The sequence below is a fragment of the Strongylocentrotus purpuratus genome, unplaced genomic scaffold (genome assembly GCF_000002235.5).
Source record: "Strongylocentrotus purpuratus isolate Spur 01 unplaced genomic scaffold, Spur_5.0 spur5_scaffold_16, whole genome shotgun sequence".
In the NCBI taxonomy this organism is placed as follows: Eukaryota; Metazoa; Echinodermata; class Echinoidea; order Camarodonta; family Strongylocentrotidae; genus Strongylocentrotus; species Strongylocentrotus purpuratus.
The window spans coordinates 32664828-32679513 of record NW_022145601.1 but is presented as its reverse complement, the minus strand read 5'-3'; the positions used below and the strand labels follow the sequence as shown (position 1 = coordinate 32679513).

The window sequence follows — 14686 nt, the reverse complement described above, 5'->3', positions numbered from 1 at the left end:
CTCAATCATTATATTCTAATTTCCATTCGCAATATATACATATATACATCATGTCATGATTAAAAATTACTCAAATGAATTGAAAAAAAACCTATCGTACCATCATCACCATCATATTTTTCTCAACAATAAAAAGACGTCTTCTTTGAGTATTACACCACAGAATATCGTTATAAACAAATCATCTGATCATGAATACTTCGATAACTATCAATAAAATTGTCAGATAATTGTTTTTCATTGAAATATAATAATATTATAATAAAAATCAATCATCTGGTCTCCCAAATATGTGGTGACGGACTATTGGTAATTGCAAAATGCTCGGGGAAGGGAAATGGAGGGTTCAGTTAAGACCCAGCCCCGCCCCCCCCCCCCTTCCCTAAGGGATTATGCAAATGTACAATCATGTTCTCTTAATAAGACCTTATTCTTGCTTTAAATAAATGAATAAAACACCCTTTACATTTTTTGTAATCAGGTAAGAATGAAGACATCGCTAAAGTCAAAACCTCAACTGTGCCTTTGGCCTTTCAAAAATCGGTGGTGCCACTGAATCTATGTCACTGCTCTAATTTCTTCTGATGTCAACCGTTGAATCCATTGGAAGATTGACGGCAGCATCGCTAGTTACAGAAGCAACATCATCACTCCTCTCATTGTGTATGGTGTCATCCTCTGCACCCTAAGGGATACTGGTGGCAGCATCATTGTTGGTGGAAGCAACATCACCGGTGGCCTCAGTAGCTTTCATGGCATTAGTTGAATCCAGAGTAAAACTGACCGTGTCAGCATCCGTGGTGGAGAAAACATCATCATCTCTCTTAGTGACATTTGTGACAGATGCATCAAGAAGAAGACTGACCGTCACGACATCAGTGCTTGTTGGATCACGATCCGTGTCCTTCTTCTGTTCCTTGGTTGAACTTTAAATATCTTTGTGCATAGGTGGTGTGACCCCTTCCTCAACCTGGCTAACATCAAAGGTCGGATTGAACATACATGTACACATAGGATCGGGATTGTCGTCTTCGGTAGCCAACACGAAATTACCCGTGGCTCCTGGGCGCAATAAGCCAGGTGACGAGGATGGCACCGTCGAGCTTACCCCACCGCTGGAAGTGCTTGCTTCTTTCTTTAGGAACTTGTCGAAACAAGTTATCCCCCATTTCTTACGGATATGAGGCTTCCGGGCGCAGTAGAGTAGAAAGATGAACAATCCCTGGAAGGAGTTGAGGACGATGAAGATTGGCTGGGCCACCTGTTGAACGCAAATGTTCCAGAAATATTATAATTACGTATATGGCATTCCTACATGTTCTTCAGGTACTAAACATCTAAAGTGGTATTACTTGGGTATGTAATTATCATAACCGAGTTCTCAAGATACTTCTTAGAAGAGAAAGATATCACACATGAGTTATTCTTTAAACTCGTTGGCTTTACCTGACTGAATGACGGGATCAAAAGAAGATATCCGGTGATCCAGGTCAGACCGAGCAGAAGCAAGATGCAGATCGCGTTCTGGACGCGTTCGATAGTCTCTTGACGTTCTGCCTTAGCCTCTCTTTTCACCCGGCCAGTGAAGTTGGCTGACCGGAGCAATTGTCGAACCACCAGGATGAAGATGACAATGTTGATGAGGAGGATGATGGACATGGGAATCAGGAGACCACCGATTTGAGCCCAGAATTGTAGAAAGCATCTATTGATAGTAAATATGCATTTTGTAATGTGACTGAATCAAGTCAATCAGTACTGACTTTCTTAGCGATAGATATACAAAATGTCCATGGTCCTTGAAACATTTTATCTGAGAAATTGTCAAGGTAAATCATTTCCCATTATTTATTTATTTGCTTTCACATACATTACTAAAAACATCTGAGCTTTTAGTATGTGTGGTGAATGTGCTTTCTAAAGCTTGGATCACAACACATATCCATGAAAGTGGTACCTAAAGTAAACTCCATCTTCATGATCGCTTTTAATTATTGCTTCATCTGTTCATCGGGAGTCATCATGTGATTATGAGATTATTACAACTATAATGGAAACAATTGGACATGTTCAGGTTGAATCATTTTGTGCTATGTGTAACATGTGTGACGACAATCGCGTCGATCGAGATTAAGCCAAGGGATGGCATGGGTATGCGGGTACACATGAAATGAGCAGAGTTGAAAGAGCAGAGGAGAGACCAAAGAACCAGCGAAGGAGAGAGCAAATACGAGATATGGTGTGTTTCGAACGAGTAGTCTGACAAAGGTTTAGCAGGGAAAGTGCAGTGATAGAATTAGAAAGGTATAAAAATGAATTTACACGGGACAGTAGCCTAGTCACTGTCGGACACTACTAGACTTATATTATAGACCCAACTACAAGTATTCCCACTGGGCAATTTTGCATCAACTGTTACCACTTACAGATCATCTCGGGCGTAAGATCCTCTAGCAATAGCTCCGGTAAGAACCACGATTAGTGCAGGAATTCCTGAAATTACAAACGTGCAATTGTAAGGAAATACATTGTTTATAGTTATTCATAACACGCCTACACTGGACATGGGCCAAGCTAGCTCATTCCTTTCCCCGTTTCTCTGATATGCCTTAGTCCAGTAGACGGTACCATAGACCATGTACATGACCTGGAAAAGTTGATAAGTACAAGGTTTTTTTGTTGATTCGTGTTCTAGATGGGTATTGAAGTAAATTCAGCTTGGTTGCCAGCTTGGCAACTTTTTTAATAGCCATATTAGCATAATCATCTAATTAGCATTTGTGCAATTTGTGATAATGTTGCTAATCTCAATCCAGGAAGCATGAAAACATGGATAATACGACTTTTCAAGGGTTTTATATGACAAGGAATTCATTTATGACACCAATTTTTATTTTAAGTAATACAATTGTCTTAAATAGCATAATTAGCATAATATGTACAATATATGGACTTCATTGTCAGTGTTTGTCTATAAAGCCTTAAAATGGTGCAATGCAACATTGTAAATCACTTTTGAAAGAATAATCATTAATTCATGAGAAGATATCCCATGTATACGTAGTATAATTAGCCTTATTAGCATTATAATCTAATTAGCATATATGTGCAGTATGTAATAAGGTTGCTTATCTTAATCCAGGAAGCCTGAAAACGTGCATATTGTGACTTTTCAAGGATTTTCCATGACCAGGAATTCATTTATGACACCAGTATTTATTTTTAAGTAATGAATTGTCTTAAATAGCATCATGATGAGCTAATTAGCACATGTACGATGTATGGACTTTGTTGTCATTGTTTATCTATAAAGCCTAAAAATGGTGCAATGCAAAATTGTAAATGACCTTTTGAAAGACTATACATTAATTCATTAGAAGATATTCCATGTAGATGTCGTATAATTTGCCTAATTAGCATATACACTGTATATGCAATATGTAATAATGTTGTTAATCTTAATCCAGGAAGACTGAAAACATGGATAATATGATTTTATGATTTAGTTGTGACACCATTTTTCATTTTTAACTAATGCAATAAGCTTAATATGTAATTATTGTACTAATATTAAATAAGCTTAATTAGCATATATGTAGAATATTAATTATTTGGGACTCTATTTAGCTTCACAAATTGTATGTCCAATGTGGTGGTTATCTTGGTCGCAAGGCAATGTTGTCGAACCTCATAAAATGTCTAGGAAATGACGAGGTCATCGTACGCATTGATGGTTGGGCTTCAGTCATTGGATTTAGAGAGACTGTCAAAAAAACACTAAAGATGGTTAAAGCAGATGATAATGATGGAATCGATGATGTGATGAGACAGGTACTATATAGGCCAGGGATGTTGAATACAACAGTGCGAACTATGATCTGTCTATGTTTACCAAAGCCAGAACCATTGAGAGTACAGGCCCGACGTTGCTCAAGCTTGTGGCAGAATTCCTGGAAAAGTCATATTATCCATATCCATATCCATATCCATATGGGGGCGCCAGCCCCCCCCCCCCCCCCCAATAAAATTGAACCATGACTTATTTTCAATTCCATATACAAGTTATGTATAAATGTTCGTGATATCACATGATTTTCAACAAATAACGCGTTTCTGTTGCAAACTGACACATTCCCAAATAGCCAGGAAGAGCGTATGTTTGTTATAGTCACTAAGGGGCCTTATAGTGGCCACTAACAGTAGTAAAATAATTAGTAAAACATTAGTAAAAAAATTCCTTTCCAGAAGCTACTCTGACAAGCACTGCCGAGAGATACATGCTACCCACCACTCGGACTGAGCATGCACAGATTTGCGAACGAGCGTTCAATAGTTACATCATGTAACACTGCACATGGGGCCCAGTCGGGAAACTGAATTCAGACAAGAACACGATACAACGAATCATCGTCTCTCTCTTATAATTTAATGACACGTGAAAGCTTCCGCGCTTCGCGCGGAATGGGCAAAAATGAATTCAGACAAGGATTAAGATTTATTTATTGAAACATTAAAGTTTCCGCGCTTTGCGCGGGAGGGGAGGGGGGGGAGAACTGTTTTCAGACAAGGATTAAGAGTCGGGCCTGGTACAATGAATCGTCTTCTTTCTCTAATCATTTAATGAAACGTGAAAGCTTCCGCGCTTCGCGCGGGATGGGCGAAAAAGAATTCAGACAAGGATTGAGAGTAATAATTGAATAAAACGCAAGCCCTCCCGCGCTTTGCGCGGGAGGGGAGTGGGGAACTGAATTCAGATAAGGATTGAGAGTCGAGAACGGTACAACGAATCGTCGTCTTTCTCTAATAATTTAATGAAGTGTCAAATCTTCCGCGCGAAGTGCGGAAGGGGGAAAACTGAATTCAGACATGAACACGATACAACGAATCATCGTCTCTCTCTAATAATTTAATGACACGTGAAAGCTTCTGCGCTTCGCGCGGAATGGGCGAAAATGAATTCAGACAAGGATGAAGAGTAATGAATTTAATGAAACGTCAAAGCTTCGGCGCTTCGCGCGGGAGGGTAGTGGGGGAGAACTGATTTCAGACAAGGATTAAGAGTCGGGACTGGTACAATGAATCGTCTTCTTTTTCTAATAATTAAATAAAACGTCAAAACTAAATTCAGACAAGAACACGATGCAACGAATCGTCTTCTCTCTCTAATAATTTAATGACACGTGAAAGCTTCCGCGCTTGGCGCGGAATGGGCGAAAAAGAATTCAGACAAGGATTAAGAGTAATGAATTTAATGAAACGTCAAAGCTTCGGCGCTTCGCGCGGGAGGGGAGGGGGAGAACTGATTTCAGACAAGGATTAAGAGTCTGGACTGGTACAATTAATCGTCTTCTTTCTCTAATAATCAAATAAAACGTCAAAACTAAATTCAGATAAGAACACGATACAACGAATCGTCTTTTTTTCTCTAATCATTTGAGTAAACGTGAAAGCTTTCGCGCTTCGCGGGGGATGGGCGAAAAAGAATTCAGACATGGATTGAGAGTAATAATTGAATGAAACGCAAGGCTTCCGCGCTTCGCGCGGGAGGGGGGATGGAACTGAATTCAGATAAGGATTGAGAGTCGAGAACGGTACAACGGATCGTCTTCTTTCTCTAATAATTTAATGGAGTGTCAAAGCTATCGCGCTTCGCGCGGGAGGGGAGGGGGGGGGGACTGATGATAATAACTTAGTTCCTGGCCCGGGTGCGCGTTTCCGTTTTACACCCTGCCCTAGGCTTTTCTCCAATAAAATTTTACAAACCGACTGGTATTCGGAGTCTAGTCGTCCACATCTTGCCTCGGCGCTCTGAGCTCTGCACACCACCAGAACTCTGAAAACGTCACGTAGCGCTAGCTAACTCTAGTTGATCTTCCTAGTCGTATCATTTATTTTTATCCATTAATACGCAATACTCTAAGAGCGTGAGGATGCGTGATCAGCTCGCAAAATTTAGCCCAGCGATAACAAAACAATAATATATCGGGAAAACCGTCTTGAACAAGAAGACCCTCGCATCCCCAATTGAAATTGTACATAAGCTTTGGCTTCGCTATTCTTGACGTCGATATAAACAAACTTAGACTTCGGATACAGCATGTTTCGTGTAATTTCTTGCCGAAAAGCCTAGGGCAGGGTGTAAAACGGAAACGCGCGGCCCGGGTTTATAGGGTTAAATTTGTAGGCATGAATATATTTGTCGGTAATTGATGGCCTGAAAATGCGTCTAATTTGATTCTAAAATTGCAAATGCTTCTTACTCTAGGAGGGGCCAGAACCCCCTCCCAGACACACCGCCGCTTGGTCGCTCCGCTCCCTCGCCGCCTAAGCCTCGTTCTGTCGCTTCATCGTTTCACATATACTTCACCCCATGCCATTTTGTGCCCCCACCCCCCGGTAAGAAATTCCTGGATTCGCCACTGATGCCCATACCCATGAGCGGGCCCATTAGACACTACTTTGAGAACTGTTCAGCGGGGCCTGCATGTTAGAGTGGGGGTGATGCGGATTTTTTTTATCAGCCCCCCCCCCCCCCCCCCCCCCAAAAAAAAAAAAAAAAAAAAAAAAAAAACGTTTTTGCTTATTACGCCATTGCTCCCATGGGTTTAGAGTCTTCTTTGTACAAATCACATGCCATGCCGATTATTATATATCAATTACACATTAATGGCGACCTATGACGAATTCATGGGCATTGTTAGATGACGAACGGTAAAACTTCATCAAGGGCCTATCAACTTTTACTCAACACCAACTACAATCAGTTTCCTCCCCATCTCGTGGCCGACGTCACCACCAATCTCATCCTCCTCGGGATCAACGACGACCCACCCATTACTGCCCAGGCCCTGAACCCTAATGCCGCATCCCTTAAATGTATCCTTGAAATGCACTTGAAATGATCTAGTTTTGCGAACAAAGCAGCTCCTGCATTAGCCGTCATTAGCACATATTGTGACCTCCTACATTTATGTACCCCTATTATATTGTCTGCCTTTTCTCTATTTGACTCAATCTGCGAAGGGTACAACTCTGCAGTTGTATGAAATCTGGATGAAATCAAGAAGAAGAGGAAGATGCCTGTTGGACTATAGTCCGTCTCAGTGTGATCTTTACATACGTATTGTCAATTTAATTAGCATGGTTCAATGAATATAGTACACTGCCAGAGGTTTTGAATTACTTTGTTCTTTAGAAAACAGTGGGGGAAAATGTCCTTTGTTTAATATATGAATTGTAAAAGAATTACATTTGATCGCCCATTCTTTATTTTTGTATTGCTGTAAGTTGATCGCAGCAAAGCAGGTTGTCGGACCATGCCAAATTTATACTGTTAGCACCTACATGTATAGTTCAAACAAGTCTGTCAAAGGTATCTGATCTAGAGACATTCTATAGGTATGTAAAAAACATAAATTTCTTACCCCATGCAGCTAAGAAAGCCTTGAACATGAAATTCTGGATGTAGGTGTTAAAGATCTTCACAATGATGAGGTAGATATTGTACCCCTCTACACCCATCCATGCAATGGAGGACAAAACGAAGTAGTGAACTAGGGCCGTCAGGAACCCACAGGGTCCAGCTTGGACCTCACGATAATCTCTGATAGAATCCAGTGAGATCATGATGACAAATGTCGTGTAGAGACACAGCAAGGTCAGGCACAGATAGATGAAGATCTGGTTAGTCTGTTTGGTCCTTAAATCCCTATGAAGATCAAAATAAGGTTAGAAAAGCGTCGAAGCAATTTTGTACCATATGTACAGGTCACGTCATTAGCAACACAGAACATAGAAACATCAAACAACATGAAAAAAACAAAGTAAAATGAAGGGGAAAATCTTTATAAAATGAAGGAGAATACTTTATTTTGCTTTACTTATATACATGTATCTCTTCTATTTCTTGGCACAAACCATTAGAATGGCCACGCGTGTTGAATACAATTTATCATGGTGTAACTATTAAGGACGATGTCGAATGGGAAATATATATATACGCCAAAGATGTTCGAAACGAATATGCTTTCTATTCTATGCAAACCATTACGCAGATGATTCGATCTACGAATTTAATAGAATATCAATATATAATATTGGTGCGATATAAACAAATTAATAATGTAATATATTTATGACCCTCATCACACCACCCCTACACCACCAAGCAACTAATCATATGATGGTGTTTTCTCTTCTTCTTCTTCTCCAACTTGTTCTTCTTCTTCTCCTCCTCCTCCTCCTCTTCTCCTTTCTATCATGAACTGTACATTGTTGATAGTAGTCCTCAACAGTTCTGCTGGTTCAAACAGAAGTGATATCGAACAGAACTGTGCTGGAGGTTTATACGTATTTCACAAATCATTTGATTAAGAGATACTTGCAATTTGCAAGATTATTTAATGAATTCAAAAATTGCATCTTTTTTATAGTTTATGTAATTATTGTTTGTTCAAAAACTAACATATAAAAATCGAAAATAAAACGACCAGAGAATAACTATATATTATGTCCCTTTGTATAACATTAATGATGGCATTTTTTTTTCTCAATGGGCTCACTTGTTCCACAAGTAGGTTGCCAATGTCACAAGAAGACTGAAAATAGAAATACAGCAGCCAATGTAAGTCAGGATGTTGTAAGCCTCGATTGGTGAATTCTCCGGTCTATGGATATCCTGTAACATGAAAGAAATTTGAGCCCAAACTGAAACACATTCTTCGAATGCCCAAATAAATCTGAGTATTAGACCATCGGCTCTCATAAGGTCTTTGTGTCATTATTTGAAAACTGAGAAATCCGAGGCTTATTAAAGTGGTAGAACCTCCATATTACTGATGGAAAACAAAGAAAAGAATGTCACTTTACTATCTTTCACACAAAACATCACATCTCCAAACTTTATTCGATCTCAAAAGTGAGAAAATTATTCAAACCGAGTTGAAGACCAGCTCTATACTCCAGCGTTCTTCGGAAGTAAGAGGGAAATTGTAAAAGGGGAAGAGGTCGAAAAATGACTGCTCGTCCACAAACACCTGTTAGTATTTCTTGGACCAACTAAACCCCTGGGTCATCAAGAGGACTATTACACTATGGGCGTGTTTATGCTTCACTTTTTCTGGCCAGAATCAGGCATCTGTTACGCGTTTAGTTTAAAACACGGTTGCGTCCATGCTCACTTTTGTAGAATCACCGAAAAACGGCGATCACGATCGCCGATCGTAAACTCACAAAAAGATGCGTAAAATTGCCTGGAGGAGCCAGAGAAGTGAGCATGAACAGTACACCGTGGAACTGCGATTACGATGAGCGTTTACGATGAGCGTTACAAATCGCTCATTCTCCCTTCAAAATCAAGCATAAACGCGCCCAAAGTCTCTAGTAACATACTGCGTTTATATAGTTAGTAAGGGCTACAGTTATCCGGGGAGTAGTTAAATGGTAAGAATGGATATAATAAGTAACTAATATTGTTTTTCACTGACCATTATAACAGCGAAGTTGGTAAGATAATCACACGCACAGCGCACTCTCTCCTCATCATAACGCTCATCAGAAGATGTGATTCCAGAAACAAGAACACACCCATCTTGGGACCAATCTTTCTGCTCCTCATCCCAGAATGAACAATTGGGATTCGTGTAGCCAGACTACATAACAACAACAACAAAAACAGCAAGAAATGCATAGACCCATAATAACATTTGTTAAACAAGGCATGAAAGTAGAATAAATGATAATCTGATTGTCAGTTTAAAAGCCCAAGTATTATGAGAGGAATCAAACACAGGAGTTAAAAAAGAAAAACATAGGCTGAGATAACAATAATAAATAATACATTATCCCCTATATATATATATATATATGTGTGTGTCTAGAAATTTAATTCTCTATAAATACTGCTAAATGTAGATTACAAACATGTGATAAACACGTTATTCTGGCATTTTATTGTTACGATAATAATAATAATATCGCTTTCATATAGCGCTTAATACATCTATGATGTCTTTAAGAGCTTTACAGATATACTATTACCCCGGCCATTGGATTCAATACTTGCCCAAACACATTCTGTGCACAATCTCCACTTCCTGGGTCTTACCGGGTACCCATTTAACACCTGGGTGGAGAGCAGCAAGTGCAGGTTAATATCTTGCCAAAGGATATTAGTGCCGTGTCGAGATGCGAACCCTCGACCTTCGCATCTCTAGTCAAGCGCATTAAACCACTCGACCAAGACACTATAGATCTTACCATTATTGTAGTGAAGGTAAAATTGATGAATTCGTTCAAGGCTGCTACTTTCCCTTGACCGATACTGAGAGAAATCACGTGCGAGTTCGCCGATCGATTGAAGCCTTCATTATCTGCACTGATTGTGCGCAATGATTTAGAAATGAACAGGGCTGGACTTGAAAATACATTGAAGTTGACCCGGATGTGGTCACCACTGCCATTCGACGGAATGATGGATGATACTGAAGGTGGAATGTTGACCTGAGCGATGGTGTCTGGTATGTTAGCATCTTGGTCATCTGGAATCGGAGGACTGATGGTAATATTGGACTTGGTCAGGTCTGAAAGACTGTATACAGCTAGCGAAATCACGAGACCGCTCATTACGTCGTCAGCAAGTACACTCTGAACCTGTTATGTGAATTACAACTTCAATTATTATTATTATTGTTATTATTGTTATTATTTATATTATTATTATTATTATTATTATTATAATTATTATTATCATTATTATTATTATTATTATTATCAATATTATTGTTATTATCATTCTCATCTTCATCATTATTATGTGAATTAGAACCCCAATTACTATTATTATTATTTTTTATTATTTTTATCATTATTATTATTACTATCATTGTGAACATCATTATTATTGTATTCATTATTTTTTATTATTATTATCCATATTATCTGAAAGTGAGAGAAGGAACATTTGCTCATGCACGATGTAAAATGATCTCCCTTGATAAATTCATAAAAGCAGATCAATTGAGGTGTTCAAAAATATATTATTTAGATTTCGATTGGAACATACTTAATTGTTCCATTTTTTATGTTCTGTAGTCTGATTAAAAATCTATCAAGAATTATTACCTTATCCTTTTATTTTATAAAGATTGGTTAAAACATTACGGAAAATCTGAGACACTGTCTGTAATCTTTGCTTGAAAAATGACTGACAGTTTCAATCATTTGGGATTGCAGACAAAAAGCACTGTATGATGTTCGCGCTCGGACAAAGAACATTGTAACACTTAAAGTAGTGGGTATCGCAGCAAAATTTTACTATTTTCATGTTAACCAAAATTTCGAGGGATCTCACTCTTGAACTATTAAGCGGTATTGGCATTGTTCGTTTCTTTACAGGGAATGGCTAAAATCACGACTCTAACTTCGACCATTCAGATGGATGGATTTCTTAAGTGAGGTATATAATAAATATCATTATTATTATTTTTGTTTTATAATTGTTTGTGCCGCGACTTGTTGGACACCAGATTGAATAAGACCACAATGAAAGAATGGCAGTGTCAGGATTTTTAAATTTTGTTATCTATGCAAAAAAAAAGGGAAAATAAACGTGAACATGAAATTCTATATTTTAGTATACTGGTTGAAATCAAATTATTTTTTCATAACCTAGGATATAGGCCTAAATGTAAAATCACCTGTACGGCTACATTTGGCTGCTGAATGTTGAGCATCCCACCATCGGCAACCTGAACATGACTGATTTGTTCCTCAAAAGCCTGGACAAACTTACTTATTGCCCCACCTTCGTCCTGTGCGGCTTCAAGTTCTTCTGTTTCTACCTGAGCTATATTGCTCACAATACTCGTTATAGACTTTGTTACCTGTCAATCCAATCACAAAAGAAGAAGATGGTTTAAACCATAGTAGGAGAAAGCTGCCAAAGCCCGGAAATCAAACTGAATGACAATAGGATATTAAATAACATGACAGCCCTTTCACAGCTTTTATTTTAAAGCTGTTGAACAACTTCTGGAAGAACCAACCGTCGAGGGGTCAAAAAGATATGTTAGGGCAGTTAAAGACCTAAATCTGTATTGGAACAAATTACATATTATACAAATTGTCCAAAAACAGCCTGATGCGGGGTAGCGACTTTGCGTTTTACACCCTGGCCTGGACATTTTCCCGGTAAATAGCAATGAAACTGCTTGAATGAGTCTAGTCTACGCTCCTCGATCGGGCGCGCCAGTTCCAAATCGAATCGTACATGCACAGACGTACGTCGATGCAGCATTTATACACACCGTACGCAGCTGCAATACTGAAGATTAAGGGAGAAGATATAGGATTTCAAGTTCAGAACAACAAGTTAAGAAGCTTGCTGCACGATGGAATTCATCGAGGATGATGACGGAGTGGCAATGCAGACGCCTTTGCGGATACTGTAAATCCAGTTTTGAATTGTAGTTATATGAGTACGATTAACTGTAACTGTTAGGCATCCATAGTTAGCAAAACTAAGAGTAAGACTAAGTGAGTCGCTACACAGTGTCACATTGTCACTGTCACTGTCAGTACTGTCTGTCAGTCATCACTACATATTTCTTCTTTATATAACTATTTATGCATACACATACTCCTGTATCTTTTGTATTACTTCTCTGACATTGAAGGATTAGATTACCTTCACGAAAAAAAAAAGTATATGAATGCTGTAAAGCAGTAAATAAAGTGCAAATGAATTCATGTAAAACTGGTGTATAATTTCCTTTATATGTTATGTGTCTGTACATTACACTAGACAAAGTGATGAATGGAAAAAGAGAGAAAGAGAGGTCTTATAAACAAATATCATGAATTTAAAATGAGAAAGAGAGAAAGGGAGAGAGAGACAGAGGTCTTAGAAACAAATATGAATTCAAGAAGTGAGAAAGAGAGGGGGTCTTAGAAACAAATATCATGAATTGAGAGCTAGAGAGAGAGAGGTCTTAGAAACAAATATCAAGAAATGAGAAAGAGAGGGGGGGGGTCTTAGAAACAAATATGAAGAGAGAGATCGAGAGGCCTTAGAAACAAATATGAAGAGGGGGTTAATGAGAGAGAAAGAAAGAGGGGTCTGAGAAATACATACGAGAGAGAGAGTGGGTCGAGAGAGAGAGGTCTTAGAAAACAAATATGAATAGAGATGGGGGGGGGGGCGGGGGAGAAATGGGTCTTAGAAAACAAATATGAAGAGAGATGAGGGGGGGGGGGAGGTCTTAGAAAACAAATATGAAGGGAGAGGGGTCAAGAGAATTAGAGAAATTAGGTCTTAGAAACAAATGACATGAATTTATAAAATGAAAGACGTGATCCCACAATAATAGAAAATGGTACGAGTGCAATATTTAAATCACAGTTTATGTATTACATTACCATTACACATATTATGTCGAGTGTAGTCTGTGTATGTGTCGATATGTGTACACGTGTGTTAGGGGGGGGGGTCCGAATCAGCAAATGGTTTGAAAGTAGGCTACACGTCAAAAATTGAAACCCTGAAGAAGGCGGAATTAAACCACAAAAACCATAATATTATTTGGTTTCTCTCTTTCCTTACTTTGATTAATTCCTTCTCTAATTTCTCTCTTTCTTTCAAGTTAGTTTTTGTTTTCTCTCTCTGCTTATGACATTCTTTGTTTCCTCTCTGTTCTTTAATTATTTATTGTTTTTCTCTATTTCCTTCTGTTGTTATTCGTTGTTTTTCTCTCACTCGTACGTCTCGATACAAAAGTACATGTACCGCGTACCGCGACACTGGACATATAGGACGTACGTTGAGCATTGCAGAAGAGCTACGTGCGCGCGCAATATCTTGTCATGGATAGACTTTTCCCAGTCGGTTCCTTGAAATTTATTGGGAAAAGGTCCAGGCCAGGGTGTAAAACGCAAAGTCGCATGCGGGGTAAGGTTCCTTCATTCACAGTAGTTTAGCTTCAAGGCCTCAAATATTGTTAAAAACGGTTATGGGATTTACCTCTTTCATATTCTATAAACAATTTATATATGTATTGGAGGGAAAACTTCACTTTTTCCCCATGAGATATTTATCGGAACATAATAAAATTCATCAACCATCGCAACGTCATATTCAATAGGATCGGTCTGGTATCGTGCAGAATACCTCTTCACTAGTAAGATTTAGCTTCACAATGTTTGATGTTATCTCTGCCACAAACATGATGTCATCTGATGTGATATCTTCGATGTTGGAAGTAATGTACGCAACTTGCTGGCTGACTTCAGCTGCGTTTTCTTCACTTACGATTACCTAAAATTTGAGGGGAAACTATTATTACAGCATGTACACTTTGAGTTGAGTGATAAAACTTTCCCTCCCTAGGGCCCGCCCCCCCCCCCCCCCACTCAGTGTTATTTAGGGAACGCGTATGCATGTTCCCTCTCTTTGAAATCCCCCCTAAGTCCGCTGTGTAAAGTCCATACTGGCCGATTATTTTTTTTGTGTATTACGAGCCGGACTTTGTTGCGTGAAAGTACCCTTTTACCGGAGATCTGGGGAACATGAATGCGGTCCCTCCGTTCCCGGAGTGGGGGGGGGGGGGGGGTCTTAAGGTAACATCAACAATTAGCGAACGCATTCCCCTTACAATATTGCAATGACAAATAAGTAGGTTTCTTTTTCCAT

General features: G+C 38.9%; 1 protein-coding gene across 1 annotated transcript; it reads right to left on the bottom strand.

The window, feature by feature from the left end:
• Positions 1–685: 685 nt before the first annotated feature.
• On the bottom strand, positions 686–14355 carry LOC115924743 (adhesion G-protein coupled receptor G2-like). Its single transcript, XM_030987531.1, has 10 exons — positions 14165–14355; positions 11697–11882; positions 10258–10650; positions 9486–9650; positions 8562–8677; positions 7425–7708; positions 2427–2493; positions 1447–1705; positions 971–1261; positions 686–916 (listed from the first exon to the last, which is right to left on the bottom strand). The coding sequence occupies exons 1-10, from the start codon at positions 14219–14221 to the stop codon at positions 686–688; spliced, it is 2049 nt and encodes a 682-aa protein (XP_030843391.1). The 5' UTR covers positions 14222–14355.
• Between the last annotated feature and the right edge of the window lie 331 nt (positions 14356–14686).